Genomic DNA, 18,681 nt, shown 5'->3' with positions numbered 1-18,681 from the left:
TGTTTACATTGCCTAAGCAATGAGGGAAATAGAGGCATAACTTCACTTCAAAGGTTCTGTGGTTCTATTCTGTCAACAAATTGCTTTACCAAGCATTTGACAAGCCTTTACCAAGCCTTTGACAAGCATTTAACAAGCCTTTACCAACCATTTGACAAGCCTTTGACAAGCCTTTACCAAGCCTTTGACAAGCATTTAACAAGCCTTTACCAACCATTTGACAAGCCTTTGACAAGCCTTTAGCAAGCCTTTGACAAGCTTTTGACAACCCTTTAACAAGCCTTTGACAGGCCTTTGACAAGCTTTTGACAAGCCTTTAACAAGCCTTTGACAAGCCTTTAACAAGCCTATGACAAGCTTTTAACAGGCCTTTACCAAGCCTTTGACAAGCCTTTAACAAGCCTTTGACAAGCCTTTGAAAAACCTTGAACAAGCATTTGACAAGCCTTTGACAAGCCTCTGACAAAATGAACATTTATTGTGTAACTCGGAGTCTCGTCAGTACAAACATCCGAAGATCATCAAAGGTAAGCAATTCATTGTATTTCTTTTCTGACTTTTGTGACCAATCTGCTTGGCTGCTAGCTGTTTTTAATGTTTTGTCTGCTGAGAGAGATTTCCTTACATAAACGCTTGGTATGCTTTCGACGAAAAACCTTTTTGAAATCTGACACGGCAGGTAGATTAACAACAAGCTAAGCTATGTTTTGCTACATTGCGCTTGTGATTTCATGAAAATTAAATATTTTTTAAATTTAATTTGCACTTGGCGCTCTGCAATTCAGTCGATGTTGACGAAAATTATCAAGAAATTTTAACAAGCCTTTAACAAGCTTTTAACAAGCCTTTGGCAATCTTTTATTAACAAGCCTTTAACAAGCCTTTATTAACAAGCCTTTAACAAGCCTTTGGCAAGCTTTTATTAACAAGCCTTTAACAAGCCTTTATTAACAAGCCTTTAACAAGACTTTGACAAGCCTTTGACAAGCCTTTATTAACAAGCCATTATTAACAAGCCTTTATTAACAAGCCTTTAACAAGCCTTTGGCAAGCCTTTATTAACAAGCCATTGACAAGCCTTTATTAACAAGCCTTTAACAAGCCTTTATTAACAAGCAATTGACAAGCCTTTATTAACAAGCCTTTAACAAGCCTTTGACAAGCCTTTGACAAGCCTTTATTAACAAGCCTTTAACAAGCCTTTGACAAGCCTTTGGCAAGCCTTTGACAAGCCTTAATTAACAAGCCTTTGACAAGCCTTTAACAAGCCTTTATTAACAAGCCTTTATTAAAAAGCCTTTAACAGGCCTTTGACAAGCCTTTATTAACAAGCCTTTAACAAGCCTTTAACAAGCCATTGACAAGCCTTTGACAATCATTTATTAACAAACCTTTGACAAGCCTATAACAAGCCTTTAACAAGCCTTTGACAAGCCTTTAACAAGCCTTTGACAAGTCTTTATTAACAAGCCTTTAACAAGCCTTTGACAAGCCTTTATTAAAAAGCCTTTAACAAGCCTTTAACAAGCATTTATTAACAAGCCTTTGACAAGTCTTTAACAGGCCTTTGACAAGCCTTTATCAAAAAGCCTTTAACACGCCTTGACAAGCCTTTATTAATAAGCCTTTAACAAGCCTATAACAAGCCTTTGACAATAATTTATTAACAAGCCTTTAACAAGCCTTTATTAACAAGTCTTTGGTAAGCCTTTATTAACAAGCCTTGAACACACCTTTATTAACAAGCATTTAACAAGCCTTTATTAACAAGCCTTTGACAAGCCTTTATTAACAAGCATTTAACAAGCCTTTAATAACAAGCCTTTGACAAGCCTTTATTAACAACCCCTTGACAAGCCTTTGACAAGCCTTTAACAAGCCTTTGACAAGCCTTTATTAACAAGCCTTTATTAACAAGCCTTTATTAACACGCCTTTGACCAGCCTTTATTAACAAGCCTTTAACAAGCCTTTAACAAGCCTTTATTAACAAGCCTTTGACAAGCCGTTGACAAGCCATTAACAAGCCTTTGACAAGCCTTTATTAACAAGCCTTTGACAAGCCTTTATTAACAAGCCTTTGACAAGCCGTTGACAAGCCTTTAACAAGCCTTTGACAAGCCTTTATTAACAAGCCTTTGACAAGCCTAAATTAACAATCCTTTGACAGGCCTTTATTAACACGCCTTTGACAAGCCTTTATTAACAAGCATTTGACAAGCCTAAATTAACAAGCCTTTGACAAGCCTTTATTAACAAGCCTTTAACAAGCCTCTAACAAGCCTTTGACAATCATTTATTTAAAAGCCTTTAACAAGCCTTTAACAAGCCATTGACAAGCATCTAACAAGCCTTTGACACGCCTTTATTAACAAGCCTTTAACAAGCCTTTATTAACAAGCCTTTAACAAGCCTTTGACAAGCCTTTGACAATCCTTTATTAACAAGCCTTTGACAAGCCTTTATTAACAAGCCTTTGACAAGCCTTTATTAACAAGCCTTTAACAAGCCTTTATTAACAACCCCTTGACAAGCCTTTGACAAGCCTTTAACAAGCCTTTGACAAGCCTTTATTAACAAGCCTTTATTAACACGCCTTTGACCAGCCTTTATTAACAAGCCTTTAACAAGCCTTTAACAAGCCTTTATTAACAAGCCTTTGACAAGCCGTTGACAAGCCTTTAACAAGCCTTTGACAAGCCTTTATTAACAAGCCTTTGACAAGCCTTTATTAACAAGCCTTTGACAAGCCGTTGACAAGCCTTTAACAAGCCTTTGACAAGCCTTTATTAACAAGCCTTTGACAAGCCTAAATTAACAATCCTTTGACAGGCCTTTATTAACACGCCTTTGACAAGCCTTTATTAACAAGCATTTGACAAGCCTAAATTAACAAGCCTTTGACAAGCCTTTATTAACAAGCCTTTAACAAGCCTCTAACAAGCCTTTCACAATCATTTATTAAAAAGCCTTTAACAAGCCTTTAACAAGCCATTGACAAGCATCTAACAAGCCTTTGACACGCCTTTATTAACAAGCCTTTAACAAGCCTTTATTAACAAGCCTTTAACAAGCCTTTGACAAGCCTTTGACAATCCTTTATTAACAAGCCTTTGACAAGCCTTTGACAATCCTTTATTAACAAGCCTTTGACAAGCCTTTATTAACAAGCCTTTGACAAGCCTTTATTAACAAGCCTTTAACAAGCCTTTATTAACAACCCCTTGACAAGCCTTTGACAAGCCTTTAACAAGCCTTTGACAAGCCTTTATTAACAAGCCTTTATTAACACGCCTTTGACCAGCCTTTATTAACAAGCCTTTAACAAGCCTTTAACAAGCCTTTATTAACAAGCCTTTGACAAGCCGTTGACAAGCCTTTAACAAGCCTTTGACAAGCCTTTATTAACAAGCCTTTGACAAGCCTTTATTAACAAGCCTTTGACAAGCCGTTGACAAGCCTTTAACAAGCCTTTGACAAGCCTTTATTAACAAGCCTTTGACAAGCCTAAATTAACAATCATTTGACAGGCCTTTATTAACACGCCTTTGACAAGCCTTTATTAACAAGCATTTGACAAGCCTAAATTAACAAGCCTTTGACAAGCCTTTATTAACAAGCCTTTAACAAGCCTCTAACAAGCCTTTCACAATCATTTATTAAAAAGCCTTTAACAAGCCTTTAACAAGCCATTGACAAGCATCTAACAAGCCTTTGACACGCCTTTATTAACAAGCCTTTAACAAGCCTTTATTAACAAGCCTTTAACAAGCCTTTGACAAGCCTTTGACAATCCTTTATTAACAAGCCTTTGACAAGCCTTTATTAACAAGCCTTTAACAAGTCTTTATTAACAAGCCTTTGACAAGCCTTTATTAACAAGCCTTTGACAAGCCTTTATTAACAAGCCTTTAACAAGCCTCTAACAAGCCTTTCACAATCATTTATTAAAAAGCCTTTTTATTAACAAGCCTTTAACAAGCCTTTGACAATCCTTTATTAACAAACCGTTGACAAGCCTTTATTAAAAAGTCTTTAACAAGCCTTTAACAAGCCTTTATTAACAAGCCTTTAACACACCTTTATTAACAAGCCTTTAACAAGCCTTTATTAACAAGCCTTTATTAACACGCCTTTGACAAGCCTTTATTAACAAGCCTTTGACAAGCCTTTATTAACAAGCATTTAACAAGCCTTTATTAACAAGCCTTTAATAACAAGCCTTTATTAACAAGCCTTTACCAAGCCTTTAACAAGCCTTTGACAAGCCTTTATTAACAAGCCTTTATTAACAAGCCTTTAACAAGCCTTTAACAAGCCTTTGACAAGCCTTTATTAACAATCCTTTAACAAGCCTTTGACAAGCCTTTGACAAGCCTTTATTAACGCCTTTAACAAGCCTTTAACAAGCCTTTATTAACAAGCCTTTGACAAGTCTTTAACAGGCTGTTGACAAGCCTTTATTAATAACAAGCCTTTGACAAGCCTTTATTAAAAAGCCTTTAACACACCTTGACAATCATTTATTAACAAGCCTTTAACAAGCCTTTAACAAGCGATTGACAAGCATCTAACAAGCCTTTGACACACCTTTATTAACCAGCCTTTATTAACAAGCCTTTAACAAGCCTTTGACAAGCCTTTGACAATCCTTTATTAACAAACCGTTGACAAGCCTTTATTAACAAGCCTTTAACAAGCCTTTATTAACAAGTCTTTGGCAAGCCTTTATTAACAAGCCTTTAACACACATTTATTAACAAACATTTAACAGGCCTTTATTAACAAGCCTTTGACAAGCCTTTATTAACAAGCCTTTGGCAAGCCTTTATTAACAAGCCTTTAACACACCTTTATTAACAAGCCTTTAACAAGCCTTTATTAACAAGCCTTTGACAAGCCGTTGACAAGCCTTTAACAAGCCTTTGACAAGCCTTTATTAACAAGCCTTTGACAAGCCTTTATTAACAAGCCTTTGACAAGCCGTTGACAAGCCTTTAACAAGCCTTTGACAAGCCTTTATTAACAAGCCTTTGACAAGCCTAAATTAACAATCATTTGGCAGGCCTTTATTAACACGCCTTTGACAAGCCTTTATTAACAAGCATTTGACAAGCCTAAATTAACAAGCCTTTGACAAGCCTTTATTAACAAGCCTTTAACAAGCCTCTAACAAGCCTTTCACAATCATTTATTAAAAAGCCTTTAACAAGCCTTTAACAAGCCATTGACAAGCATCTAACAAGCCTTTGACACGCCTTTATTAACAAGCCTTTAACAAGCCTTTATTAACAAGCCTTTAACAAGCCTTTGACAAGCCTTTGACAATCCTTTATTAACAAGCCTTTGACAAGCCTTTATTAACAAGCCTTTAACAAGTCTTTATTAACAAGCCTTTGACAAGCCTTTATTAACAAGCCTTTGACAAGCCTTTATTAACAAGCCTTTAACAAGCCTTTATTAACAAGCCCTTGACAAGCCTTTGACAAGCCTTTATTAACAAGCCTTTATTAACACGCCTTTGACCAGCCTTTATTAACAAGCCTTTAACAAGCCTTTGACAATCCTTTATTAACAAACCGTTGACAAGCCTTTATTAAAAAGCCTTTAACAAGCCTTTAACAAGCCTTTATTAACAAGCCTTTAAGACACCTTTATTAACAAGCCTTTAACAAGCCTTTATTAACAAGCCTTTATTAACACGCCTTTGACAAGCCTTTATTAACAAGCCTTTGACAAGCCTTTATTAACAAGCATTTAACAAGCCTTTATTAACAAGCCTTTAATAACAAGCCTTTATTAACAAGCCTTTACCAAGCCTTTAACAAGCCTTTGACAAGCCTTTATTAACAAGCCTTTATTAACAAGCCTTTAACAAGCCTTTAACAAGCCTTTATTAACAATCCTTTAACAAGCCTTTGACAAGCCTTTGACAAGCCTTTATTAATGCCTTTAACAAGCCTTTAACAAGCCTTTATTAACAAGCCTTTGACAAGTCTTTAACAGGCTGTTGTTGACAAGCCTTTATTAATAACAAGCCTTTGACAAGCCTTTATTAAAAAGCCTTTAACACGCCTTGACAATCATTTATTAACAAGCCTTTAACAAGCGATTGACAAGCATCTAACAAGCCTTTGACACGCCTTTATTAACCAGCCTTTATTAACAAGCCTTTAACAAGCCTTTGACAAGCCTTTGACAATCCTTTATTAACAAACCGTTGACAAGCCTTTATTAACAAGCCTTTAACAAGCCTTTAACAAGCCTTTATTAACAAGTCTTTGGCAAGCCTTTATTAACAAGCCTTTAACACACCTTTATTAACAAGCATTTAACAAGCCTTTATTAACAAGCCTTTGACAAGCCTTTATTAACAAGCCTTTATTTACACGCCTTTGACAAGCCTTTATTAACAAGCCTTTATTAACAAGCCTTTATTAACAAGCCTTTAACAAGCATTTAACAAGCCTTTATTAACAAGTCTTTGACAAGCCTTTATTAACAAGCCTTTATTAACAAGCCTTTACCAAGCCTTTAACAAGCCTTTGACAAGCCTTTATTAACAAGCCTTTATTAACAAGCCTTTATTAACAAGCCTTTGACAAGCCTTTATTAACAAGCCTTTATTAACAAACCTTTGACAAGCCTTTATTAACAAGCCTTTATTAACAAACCTTTGACAAGCCTTTATTAACAAGCCTTTGACAAGCCTTTATTAACAAGCATTTAACAAGCCTTTATTAACAAGCCTTTGACAAGCCTTTATTAACAAGCATTTAACAAGCCTTTATTAACAAGCCTTTGACAAGCCTTTATTAACAAGCCTTTAACAAGCCTTTATTAACAAGCCTTTGACAAGCCTTTATTAACAAGCCTTTAACAAGCCTTTAACAAGCCTTTATTAACAAGCCTTTATTAAAAAGCCTTTAACACGCCTTTGACAAGCCTTTATTAACAAGCATTTAACAAGCCTTTATTAACAAGCCTTTGACAAGCCTTTATTAACAAGCCTTTATTAACAAGCCTTTATTAACAAGCCCTTGACAAGCCTTTGACAAGCCTTTAACAAGCCTTCGACAAGCCTTTATTAACAAGCCTTCATTAACAAGCCTTTAACAAGCCTTTAAAAAGCCTTTATTAACAAGCCTTTGACAAGCCGTTGACAAGCCTTTAACAAGCCTTTGACAAGCCTTTATTAACAAGCCTTTGACAAGCCTTTAACAAGCCTTTGACAAGCCTAAATTAACAATCCTTTGACAGGCCTTTATTAACACACCTTTGACAAGCCTTTATTAACAAGCATTTGACACAAGCCTAAATTAACAAGCCTTTGACAAGCCTTTATTAACAAGCCTTTAACAAGCCTTTAACAAGCCTTTATTAACAAGCCTTTATTAAAAAGCCTTTAACACGCCTTTGACAAGCCTTTATTAACAAGCCTTTGACAAGCCTTTATTAACAAGCATTTAACAAGCCTTTATTAACAAGCCTTTGACAAGCCTTTATTAACAAGCCTTTATTAACAAGCCTTTAACAAGCCTTTAACAAGCCTTTGACAAGCCTTCATTAACAAGCCTTTGACAAGCCTTTATTAACAAGCATTTAACAAGCCTTTATTAACAAGCCTTTGACAAGCCTTTATTAACAAGCCTTTGACAAGCCTTTATTAACAAGCATTTAACAAGCCTTTATTAACAAGCCTTTGACAAGCATTTATTAACAAGCCTTTATTAACAAGCCTTTAACAAGCCTTTATTAACAAGCCTTTGACAAGCCTTTATTAACAAGCCTTTGACAAGCCTTTATTAACAAGCCTTTAACAAGCCTTCATTAGCAAGCCTTTAACAAGCCTTTAATCTCTTTAACCTATGGGGGCGCTATGTCATTATTGGATAAAAAGACGTGCCCGTTTTAAGCGCAATATTTTGTCACGAAAAGATGCTTGACTATGCATGGAATTGACAGCCTTGGAAAGACAAAACTCTGACGTCTCCAAAACTGCAAAGATATTATCTGTGAGTGCCCCAGAACTAATGCTACAGGCGAAACCAAGATGAAGTTTCATACAGGAAATGCCCCAGATTCTGAAGGCGCTGTGTTCCAATGTCTCCTTATATGGCTGTGAATGCGTCAGGAATGAGCCTGCGCTTTCTGTCGTTTCCCCAAGGTTTCTGCAGCATTGTGACTTGTTTGTAGGCATATCATTGGAAGATTGACAATAAGAGACTACATTTACCTGGTGTCCTGCCCGGTGTCCTGTGTCGAAATTATTGCGTAATCTGTAGGTCCATGCGTGTTCCATTTCTTCAGAAGAGAAAGTAAACTGCCACGATGGATTTTATCGTTGATAGATATGTGAAAAACACCGTGAGGATTGATTCTAAACATCGGTTTGCCATGTTTCTGTCGATATTATGGAGTTAATTTGGAAAAAAGTTCGCGTTTTAATTACTTAATATATATATATTTTTTTTCCTTACCCAAACGTGATGAACAAAACGAAGCGATTAGTCGACACAAATAATATTTTTTGTAAAAACGGAACATTTGCTATCTAACAGAGTCTCCTCATTGAAAACATCTGAAGTTCTTCAAAGGAAAATTATTTTATTTTAATTATTTTCTGTTTTTTGTGGAAAATGTTGCATGCTGAAATAGAGGCATAATCCTATGCTAGGCTATCAATACTGTTACACAAATGCTTGTTTAGCTATGGTTCAAAAGCATATTTTGAAAATCTGAGATGACAGTGTTGTTAACAAAAGGCTAAGCTTGAGAGCAAATAGATTAATTTCATTTCATTTGCAATTTTCATGAATAGTTAATGTTGCGTTATGGTAATGAGCTTGAGGCTGTATTCACGATCCCGGATCCGGGATGGCTCGACGCAAGAAGTTAACAAGCCTTTATTAACATGCCTTTGACAAGCCGTTATTAACAAGCCTTTAACAAGCCTTTATTAACAAGCCTTTAACAAGTCTTTAACAAGCCTTTAACAAGCATTTAACAAGCCTTTAACAAGTCTTTAACAATCCTTTAACAAGTCTTTAACCTCTTGCTCCTACCTGACACGCAGGCGTCCCATCTAGACATCTGGAAATGCAAATGCGCTACGCTAAATGCTAATAGTACTAGTTAAAACTCAAACGTTCATTAAAATACACATGCAGGGTATTGAATTAAAGCTACACTCATTGTGAATCCAGGCAACAAGTCAGATTTTTAAAATGCTTTTCGGCGAAAGCATGAGAAGCTATTATCTGATAGCATGTAACACCCCAAAAGACCCGCAGGGGACGTAAACAAAATAATTAGCATAGTCGTCGCTACACAAACCGCACAAATAAAATATAAAACAATCAATACCTTTGACCATCTTCTTTGTTGGCACTCCTAGATGTCCCATAATCACTACTGGGTCTTTTTTTTCTCTCGATTAAATCGGTCCATATATAGCCTAGATATCGATCTATGAAGACTGTGTGATAAACGAAAAAAATAGCATCTTATAACGTAACGTCATTTTTTTAAATTAAAAAAGTCGACGATAAACTTTCACAAAACACTTCGAAATACTTTTGTAATGCAACTTTAGGTATTAGTAAATGTTAATAAGCGATCAAATTGATCACGAGGCGAAGTATATTCTTTAGCTGTCCGTCTGGAAATACTGTCCGGGTAAATCTCAACCAAAATATCCGGTCGGAGACCGGAAGAAATGTGCTGCCTTGCGTCTGTTTGACCAAGAAACAAATAGTAGGCAAATGACAAGACTCTAGACAACGTGTGGAAGCTGTAGGTATTGCAACCTCAGCCCCATTAAATGTGGTTCACCTTTATCAATGGGTTCAAGTCGCGCATGGATATATTTTTCCATTTTCAGTGATCAGATTTTCCTGCACTTTTCGATGAAACGCACGTTCTGTTATAGTCACAGCCGTGATTTAACCAGTTTTATAAACGTCTGAGTGTTTTCTATCCACACATACTAATCATATGCATATACTATATTCCTGGCATGAGCAGCAGGGCGCTGAAATGTTGCGCGATTTTTAACAGAATGTTCGAAAAAGTAGGGGGTAGGAGTAACAGGTTAATAAGTCTTTGACAAGCCTTTAACAAGCCTTTAACAAGCCTTTGACAATTATTTGACAAGCCTTTAACAAGCCTTTGACAATTCTTTGACAATCCTTTAACAAGCCTTTGGAAAGCCTTTAACAAGCCTTTGACAATCCTTTAACAAGCCTTCGACAATTCTTTGACAATCCTTTAACAAGCCTTTGACAATCCTTTAACAAGCCTTTGACAATCCTTTAACAAGCCTTCGACAATTCTTTGACAATCCTTTAACAAGCCTTTGACAATCCTTTAACAAGCCTTTGACAATCCTTTAACAAGCCTTTAACAAGCCTTTGACAATCCTTTAACAAGCCTTCGACAATTCTTTGACAATCCTTTAACAAGCCTTTGACAATCCTTTAACAAGCCTTTGACAATCCTTTAACAAGCCTTTAACAAGCCTTTGGCAAGCCTTTAACAAGCCTTCGACAATTCTTTGACAATCCTTTAACAAGCCTTTGACAATCCTTTAACAAGCCTTTGACAATCCTTTAACAAGCCTTTGACAATCCTTTAACAAGCCTTTGACAATCCTTTAACAAGCCTTCGACAATTCTTTGACAATCCATTAACAAGCCTTTGACAATCCTTTAACAAGCCTTTGACAATCCTTTAACAAGCCTTTAACAAGCCTTTGACAATCCTTTAACAAGCCTTCGACAATTCTTTGACAATCCTTTAACAAGCCTTTGGCAAGCCTTTAACAAGCCTTTGTAGAATATTGATGAGAGTTTGTTATTCCCTTTGTGTGTAGGAATACGTGCGTACAGGCAGGCATGGTAATATACCTAGGTGCCTATTTCTATGTGTGAGTCAGTGAATGTGTGAAGCCAAAAGGGGATAGATGTGAGGTAGTATGTGATTAATCTGCTGTTCACTACGGTCCCCTGTGTGGGATTGGTAAGCGCTGAAGCCTTCTGAGTGGTCAGTTTCAATCAATCACATTTATGTTTAAAGGCCCTTTTAACATCAGCAGTCACAAAGTGCTTTACAGTAACACAACCTAGACCCTAAAGTGCAAGCAATGCAATGCAGTAACAGTAACACAACCTAGACCCTAAAGTGCAAGCAATGCAAGAGAAAGCACAGTGGTCAGGAAACTCCCTTGAAGAAGTGGTGGAAAATGTACCCAACTGTCATACTTGTGTAAAGAAAATTACTCAAGTAAAAGTGAAAGTCACCAAGTAAAATATTACTGGACTAAAAGTATCTGGTTTTAAATATATTTCAGTATCAAAAGTCAATGCAATTGCTAAAAATGCACTTAAGTATCAGAAGTAAAAGTATAAATCCTTTTAAATTCCTTATACTAAGCAAACAAGATGGCACCATTCGTTGTATTTCTTTTCCAGACAGCCAGGGACACATTCCAACACTAAGGCATCTTTTACAAATGAAGCATGTGTGTTTAGTGAGTCTGCCAGATCAGAGGCAGTAGGGATGACAAGGGACCATTTTCCTGTCCTGCTAAGCATTCAACATGTGCCAGGGAAAATTTCTGGAGTAAAAAGTACATCATTTTCTTTAGGAATGTAATGAAATAAAAGTAAAAGGTAAGTAGTATTTTAAAGTTTTTTACTTAAGTACTTTACACCATTGCCTAGAAGGAAGGGACCTCGGAAGAAACCTAGGCTCAAATGGGTCAGCAGTAAGCTGTGACCTGATAGGCTGTGTGTGTGTCTCACCACATTGTCTCTGCTCAGGACCTCCAGGATGTTGTTGAGCAGCTCCACGCTGTTCCTCCGCTCGTCATGAGGCCCCTCCCCCATGTCCTTCAGCGCTCCGCTCAGCTCCCGAAGCATCATGGGTAGCAGAATGTCACGGCACTCTGAGGGACACAACACATATTCAGGATGGTCAGGTTCCAGACACACGCACGCACGCACACACACACACACACACACACACACACGCACACACACACACACACACACACACACACACACACACACACACACACACACACACACACACACACACACACACACACACACACACACACACACACACACACACACACACACACACACACACACACACACACACACACACACACACACACACACACACACAGGTGATCAAACAACCATACATATACAACAGGGTCTCTCAAACTGCACAACCACACACTGACCATTTAAACTGTAGTTCTGTCCTTGAGCTGTTCTTGTCTGATGTTCTGTATTATGTCATGGTTCATGTTCTGTGTGGACCCCTGGAAGAGTAGCTGCTGCTTTTACAACAGCTAATGGGGATCCTAATAAAATACCAAATACCAAACTCAATGCTCTCCATTCTTTAATCTTTATTTCTTTCCCTCCCTCTCTCTAGCCGCAGGTAGACTAAGCACATTAAAAGCTCATTTAGGCAGAGGAGAGTCATTATTAACAGGGAGCAAGCAGGCAAGTCGTGCTGAGATAGCCTGGGTCTAACCTAGCACTCAATCACTGCACTGAGAGAGACAGGAAACCTAGCACTCAATCACTGCAATGAGAGAGACAGGAAACGTACCACTCAATCACTGCACTGAGAGAGACAGGAAAGGTGGGAGGAAAGGGGGGGACAGGGAGGATGAGAGGGGGATGGGGAGGAGGGGAGAAGTGGGAGGAAATGGGGAGGAGAGGAGACTTGGCAGTTAGGGGAGGGGAGGGGACGGAAGAGGGAGAAGAAGAGGAGTTAGAGGAGGGGGAAAGTAGAGTAGTACACTGCCAGGAGATGTACACAGATCAGTGATCCAGACAAAGAGATGCACACAGCTCAGTGATCCAGAGAAGGAGATGTACACAGCTCAGTGATCCAGAGAAGGAGATGTACACAGCTCAGTGATCCAGATGAGTTGTACACAGCTCAGTGATCCAGAGAAAGAGATAATAAACAAGGATAAAGTGAGAAGTTGATCTTCCTCCTTGCTACTGTTTATGTGAACAGTGAGAGATAAGAGACAAGCCATTGTGTTGACTCTCCTCTAATGTAAATATGTCCAAACCCAACCAACCACTCCTCCCCTACACAAGTTCTACTCAAACATATTGTGGTTACAATACAACACACCTGTCTGGTGATATATGAAATAGTAAGTTAGTCAGGACGGCCCATAGGGCAGGAGGTTATCTCCTGTTTCTGCAGTCTGAGGTAGCTTGATGTACACCGCCTGGACAGGACGCTAGTCTATCACTGGGCCATGAAATAGACTGGGCCAATATTTCTTAAAATGAGGTGAGAGGGAGAGAAGCTGAGAGGGTGCGAGAGGGTGCGAAGGTGAGAGAGGGTGAGAAGGTGAGAGGGTGAGAGAGGCTGAGAAGGTGTGAGAGGCTGAGAAGGTGAGAGAGGCTGATGAGGTAGGAAAAAGAGGGTGAGAAGTTGAGAGGGTGAGAGAAGGTGAGGAGGTGACAGAGGGTGAGGAGGTGAGAGAGGGTAAGAAGGTGAGAGAGGGTGAGGAGGTGAGAGAGAGTGATGAGGTGAGAGGGTAAGAGCAGGTGAGGAGGTGAGAGGGTGAGGAGGTGAGAGGGAAAGGAGGTGAGAGAGGGTGATGAAGTAGGAGAAAGAGGGTGAGAAGTTGAGAGGGTGAGAAGTTGAGAGGGTGAGAGAAGGTGAGGAGGTGACAGAGGGTGAGGAGGTGAGAGAGGATGAGGAGGTGAGAGAGAAAGGAGGTGAGAGAGGGTGATGAAGTAGGAGAAAGAGGGTGAGAAGTTGAGAGGGTGAGAGAAGGTGAGGAGGTGAGAGAGAGTGAGAAGGGGAGAGGGTAAGAGAGGGTGAGGAGGTGAGAGAGAGTGAGAAGGGGAGAGGGTAAGAGAGGGTGAGGAGGTGAGAGAGGGTGAGGAGGTGAAAGAGAGAGAGAGAGAGAGGGTGATAATGTGAGAGGGTGATGAGGTGAGAGAGAGAGGGGGTGATAAGGTGAGAGGGTGAGGAAGTGAGAAAGGGTGATAAGGTGAGAGGGTGAGGAAGTGAGAGAGGGGGATAAGGTGAGAGGGTGAGGAAGTGAGAGGATGTGATAAGGTGAGAGGGTTAGGAAGTGAGAGAGGGTATTACTGTACCAGCCAAGAACAAAATAACTAAATTACCCAGCAAGCAATTTTCGAGGCCAGACCACTTCAACCCTGTTTGTGCGTACGCACGTGCGTGTGCTCTGCAGGATGTATTTTGCCTATGAAAAGCGGGCCTCAGAGTGAGTGAAAGTTAAATGCTAAACTCTGGCTAGAGGAGACAATGGTGTTTAACATGTTCTCACCCACCAAGTCCCCCCCCACCACACACACACAGCCTGAAGTACTAATCTTTATTCCATTCTAAAAACTGTTTACTCTCTATAATCTCAGCTTTTGTTTATGTATTTGAGTGTGTGTGTGTGTGTGTGTGTGTGTGTGTGTGTGTGTGTGTGTGTGTGTGTGTGTGTGTGTGTGTGTGTGTGTGTGTGTGTGTGTGTGTGTGTGTGTGTGTGTGTGTGTGTGTGTGTGTGTGTGTGTGTGTGTGTGTGTGTGTGTGTGTCTGTATGTGTGTGTGTCTAATTGAATAGAAATGGACAGCCATCCCTGGCTGGCAGGCAGTGGAAACAGCCATGATAAATCAGCAGCCAGCTGAAAAGCTACTTTCCATTTTTCATTTCATGCCACCGAGTCCCAGCCAACACAATAAACTATCTAGCATGGTAATAAGGTGACATTCCAATTACTGGCGGGCATCTAAATCAGAGTCCTCTTCCTCCTCCTCTTCTTTCTCTCTTTCACTGGTTGGTTAGGATCCCTGTCTCAGAGTTAGATTAGGAAGGTAATAGAGGAGGCCAGTCCTGAAACAAGCAGCTACATCTAGGGGGTGGAAAGGACTGGTGGTAGTCCAAATCACTATTACTATCTCTCTGTGTCATGTCTGTCTGTCTGTCTGTCTGTCTGTCTCTGTGTCATCTCTGTCTGTCTGTCTGTCTGTCTGTCTGTCTGTCTGTCTGTCTGTCTCTTTCTCTCTCTGTCTCTCTGTCTGTCTGTCTGTCTGTCTGTCTGTCTGTCTGTCTGTCTGTCTGTCTGTCTGTCTGTCTGTCTGTCTGTCTGTCTGTCTGTCTGTCTGTCTGTCTGTCTGTCTGTCTGTCTGTCTGTCTGTCTGTCTGTCTCTGTGTCATCTCTGTCTGTCTGTCTGTCTGTCTGTCTGTCTGTCTGTCTGTCTGTCTGTCTGTCTGTCTGTCTGTCTCTGTGTCATCTCTGTCTGTCTGTCTGTCTGTCTGTCTGTCTGTCTGTCTGTCTGTCTGTCTGTCTGTCTGTCTGTCTGTCTGTCTGTCTGTCTCTGTCTGTCTGTCTGTCTGTCTGTCTCTGTCTGTCTGTCTGTCTGTCTGTCTGTCTGTCTGTCTGTCTGTCTGTCTGTCTGTCTGTCTGTCTGTCTGTCTGTCTGTCTGTCTCTCTGTCTCTCTGTCTGTCTGTCTGTCTGTCTGTCTGTCTGTCTGTCTGTCTGTCTGTCTGTCTGTCTGTCTCTGTGTCATCTCTGTCTGTCTGTCTGTCTGTCTGTCTGTCTGTCCTGTCTGTCTGTCTGTCAGTCTGTCTCTGTGTCATCTCTGTCTGATCCATTCTGTTGTCTGTCTGTCTGTTGATTATGTCTGTCTGTCTGTCTGTTTAATTGTCAAGTTGTGTCATCTCTGTCTGTCTGAAGTCTCTCTGATTTCTTTGTCTCTTTCTCTGTCTGTCTGTCTCTCTGTCTGTCTGTCTGTCTGTCTGTCTGTCTGTCTGTCTGTCTGTCTGTCTGTCCGGCCGTCTCTCTCTGCCTGTCTCTCTTTCAACAGCACACCAAGCGTATTGATCCATTAATTGTCTGCTTATTTGATTATGTCTACTGATGTGTTTAATTGACAAGTTAAGAGAGGAATAGATGAAGAAATTGATTTATTTGTCCCTGTCCTCTCCTTGGCTCGTCAGTACGCAGTATCTGTCCTCTTCCTCTCAGATCCTTAGACATAGCCTTGTCCAAAATAACAAACAACAGACAGACAGACAGACAGACAGACAGACAGACAGACAGACAGACAGACAGACAGACAGACAGACAGACAGACAGAATGAGAAACAGACAGACAGACAGACATTTCCCAAATGACAAAACTCCATCTACTCTTCTCCATTACTCCCCCTCACTCATCTCTCCCACCTCTCTCTCTTCCTCCACCCCTCTCCCCCTCCCCCCTATCCCACTTCCCTCCCCCCACCTCTCTCACCACCCAACCCAACAGTTTCCATAGTAACTCATCGTTGCTTTCGGGATGGGTGTAGAGTAGTAATCAAAGATGGGTATGGACAGATCAGACAGTATGTTCTTCTAGTTTCAGCTGTGTGTGTTTGGGGTGTAAATGACTCATGTATAGAATGAAATACACCGTCTCATACAGACATAGACATACAAGTTTATACACATACTGTACACCTGCACACATATGTAGAAACAATATGAAAAAGTGTGAAAATGTATCAAGTCACTCCTGTAAGTCCCTCTGGACAAGAGAGTAAATGTAAATGTCCTTTGCCTCTCTCTAAGTAGAATAACTGTCTGTTCTCTAGCTCAGTTAATACTGTCTATCTTCAGAAATCATATTGGGTTATCAGAAAGACCCACGTGATCATTTACTCAAAACTAAAACGCATTACAAATTGATGGTCTCACCCCGCCTTAATATATTGGATCAATTCTCTCTCATTCATTTGCTGTCTAAAACTAGGATGTGATGTTGATTGTTGGTCTGGGTAGCAACCGTATGGCCAGAGGGCTGGCGATGGAAGGAGAGAGAGATGGATGGTCGAACGATTGTCATAATGTCCTCCGTCACTTCATCTGAAGACATTTAAAGACATCTATTTGATTTAGTTAGTCTTTTCAATTACCAGTTTTCTTATTTTCTTTTGTGCATATTATATGTTTCGCTGGCATTATTCCTCACTTTCAAATAAAAGCCTCGCTCTGGGCAAGACAAGATCTGCTGCTGCTGCCTCCTCACTGGTACAGTCCTACTGCAGGGCCTCCCCTCACAGACTGATAGACAGAGAGAAGGATTAGCACACAGATTAGATTGAACCCTCTGGCCTGCTTTAGAGAATGAGCAAGAAAACAAATAAACAACGGACTCGTTCTTTTATCGTCTCTGCTTGTCCTGATCTGTCGTTCCGTTCTTCTACCATCCCATCCAGTATGGTTCCTTTCTTCTACCATCTCATCCAGTATGGTTCCTCTCTTCTACCATCCCATCCGGTATGGTTCCTTTCTTCTACCATCCCATCCAGTATGGTTCCTTTCTTCTACCATCTCATCCAGTATGGTTCCTCTCTTCTACCATCCCATCCGGTATGGTTCCTTTCTTCTACCATCCCATCCAGTATGGTTCCTTTCTTCTACCATCTCATCCAGTATGGTTCCTCTCTTCTACCATCCCATCCGGTATGGTTCCTTTCTTCTACCATCCCATCCGGTATGGTTCCTCTCTTCTACCATCCCATCCGGTATGGTTCCTCTCTTCTACCATCCCATCCGGTATGGTTCCTTTCTTCTACCATCCCATCCAGTATGGTTCCTTTCTTCTACCATCCCATCCGGTATGGTTCCTTTCTTCTACCATCCCATCCAGTATGGTTCCTTTCTTCTACCATCCCATCCAGTATGGTTCCTCTCTTCTAACATCCCATCCAGTATGGTTCCTTTCTTCTACCATCCCATCCGGTATGGTTCCTCTCTTCTACCATCCCATCCAGTATGGTTCCTCTCTTCTACCATCCCATCCAGTATGGTTCCTCTCTTCTACCATCCCATCCGGTATGGTTCCTTTCTTCTACCATCCCATCCGGTATGGTTCTTCTCTTCTACCATCCCATCCAGTATGGTTCCATTCTTCTACCATCCCATACGGTATGGTTCCTTTCTTCTACCATCCCATCCGGTATGGTTCCTCTCTTCTACCATCCCATCCAGTATGGTTCCTTTCTTCTACCATCCCATCCGGTATGGTTCCTTTCTTCTACCATCCCATCCAGTATGGTTCCTCTCTTCTACCATCCCATCCAGTATGGTTCCTTTCTTCTACCATCCCATCCAGTATGGTTCCTTTCTTCTACCATCCCATCCAGTATGGTTCCTCTCTTCTACCATCCCATCCAGTATGGTTCCTCTCTTCTACCATCCCATCCAGTATGGTTCCTCTCTTCTACCATCCCATCCAGTATGGTTCCTCTCTTCTACCATCCCATCCAGTATGGTTCCTTTCTTCTACCATCCCATCCGGTATGGTTCCTTTCTTCTACCATCCCATCCAGTATGGTTCCTTTCTTCTACCATCCCATCCGGTATGGTTCCTTTCTTCTACCATCGCATCCAGTATGGTTCCTTTCTTCTACCATCGCATCCAGTATGGTTCCTCTCTTCTACCATCCCATCCAGTATGGTTCCTCTCTTCTACCATCCCATCCGGTATGGTTCCTTTCTTCTACCATCGCATCCAGTATGGTTCCTCTCTTCTACCATCCCATCCAGTATGGTTCCTCTCTTCTACCATCCCATCCAGTATGGTTCCTTTCTTCTACCATCCCATCCAGTATGGTTCCTCTCTTCT

The 18,681-nt window shown here is 40.4% G+C and overlaps 1 protein-coding gene across 1 annotated transcript in view; it reads right to left on the bottom strand.

Annotated features, from left to right (window-relative positions):
* LOC118374637 (dedicator of cytokinesis protein 2-like) overlaps positions 1–18,681 on the bottom strand; it is a 179,954-nt gene that overhangs the window by 90,694 nt on the left and 70,579 nt on the right. The window contains exon 25 of the mRNA XM_052488215.1: positions 11,804–11,946. Within this exon, the coding sequence (XP_052344175.1) occupies positions 11,804–11,946 (143 nt within the window). The remainder of the gene's footprint in view (positions 1–11,803; positions 11,947–18,681) is intronic.

This window comes from Oncorhynchus keta, chromosome 30 (genome assembly GCF_023373465.1).
Source record: "Oncorhynchus keta strain PuntledgeMale-10-30-2019 chromosome 30, Oket_V2, whole genome shotgun sequence".
NCBI classification, from domain to species: domain Eukaryota; kingdom Metazoa; phylum Chordata; class Actinopteri; order Salmoniformes; family Salmonidae; genus Oncorhynchus; species Oncorhynchus keta.
Note: the sequence above shows the minus strand (reverse complement) of the source record. Positions and strands in the feature narration are given on the sequence as shown.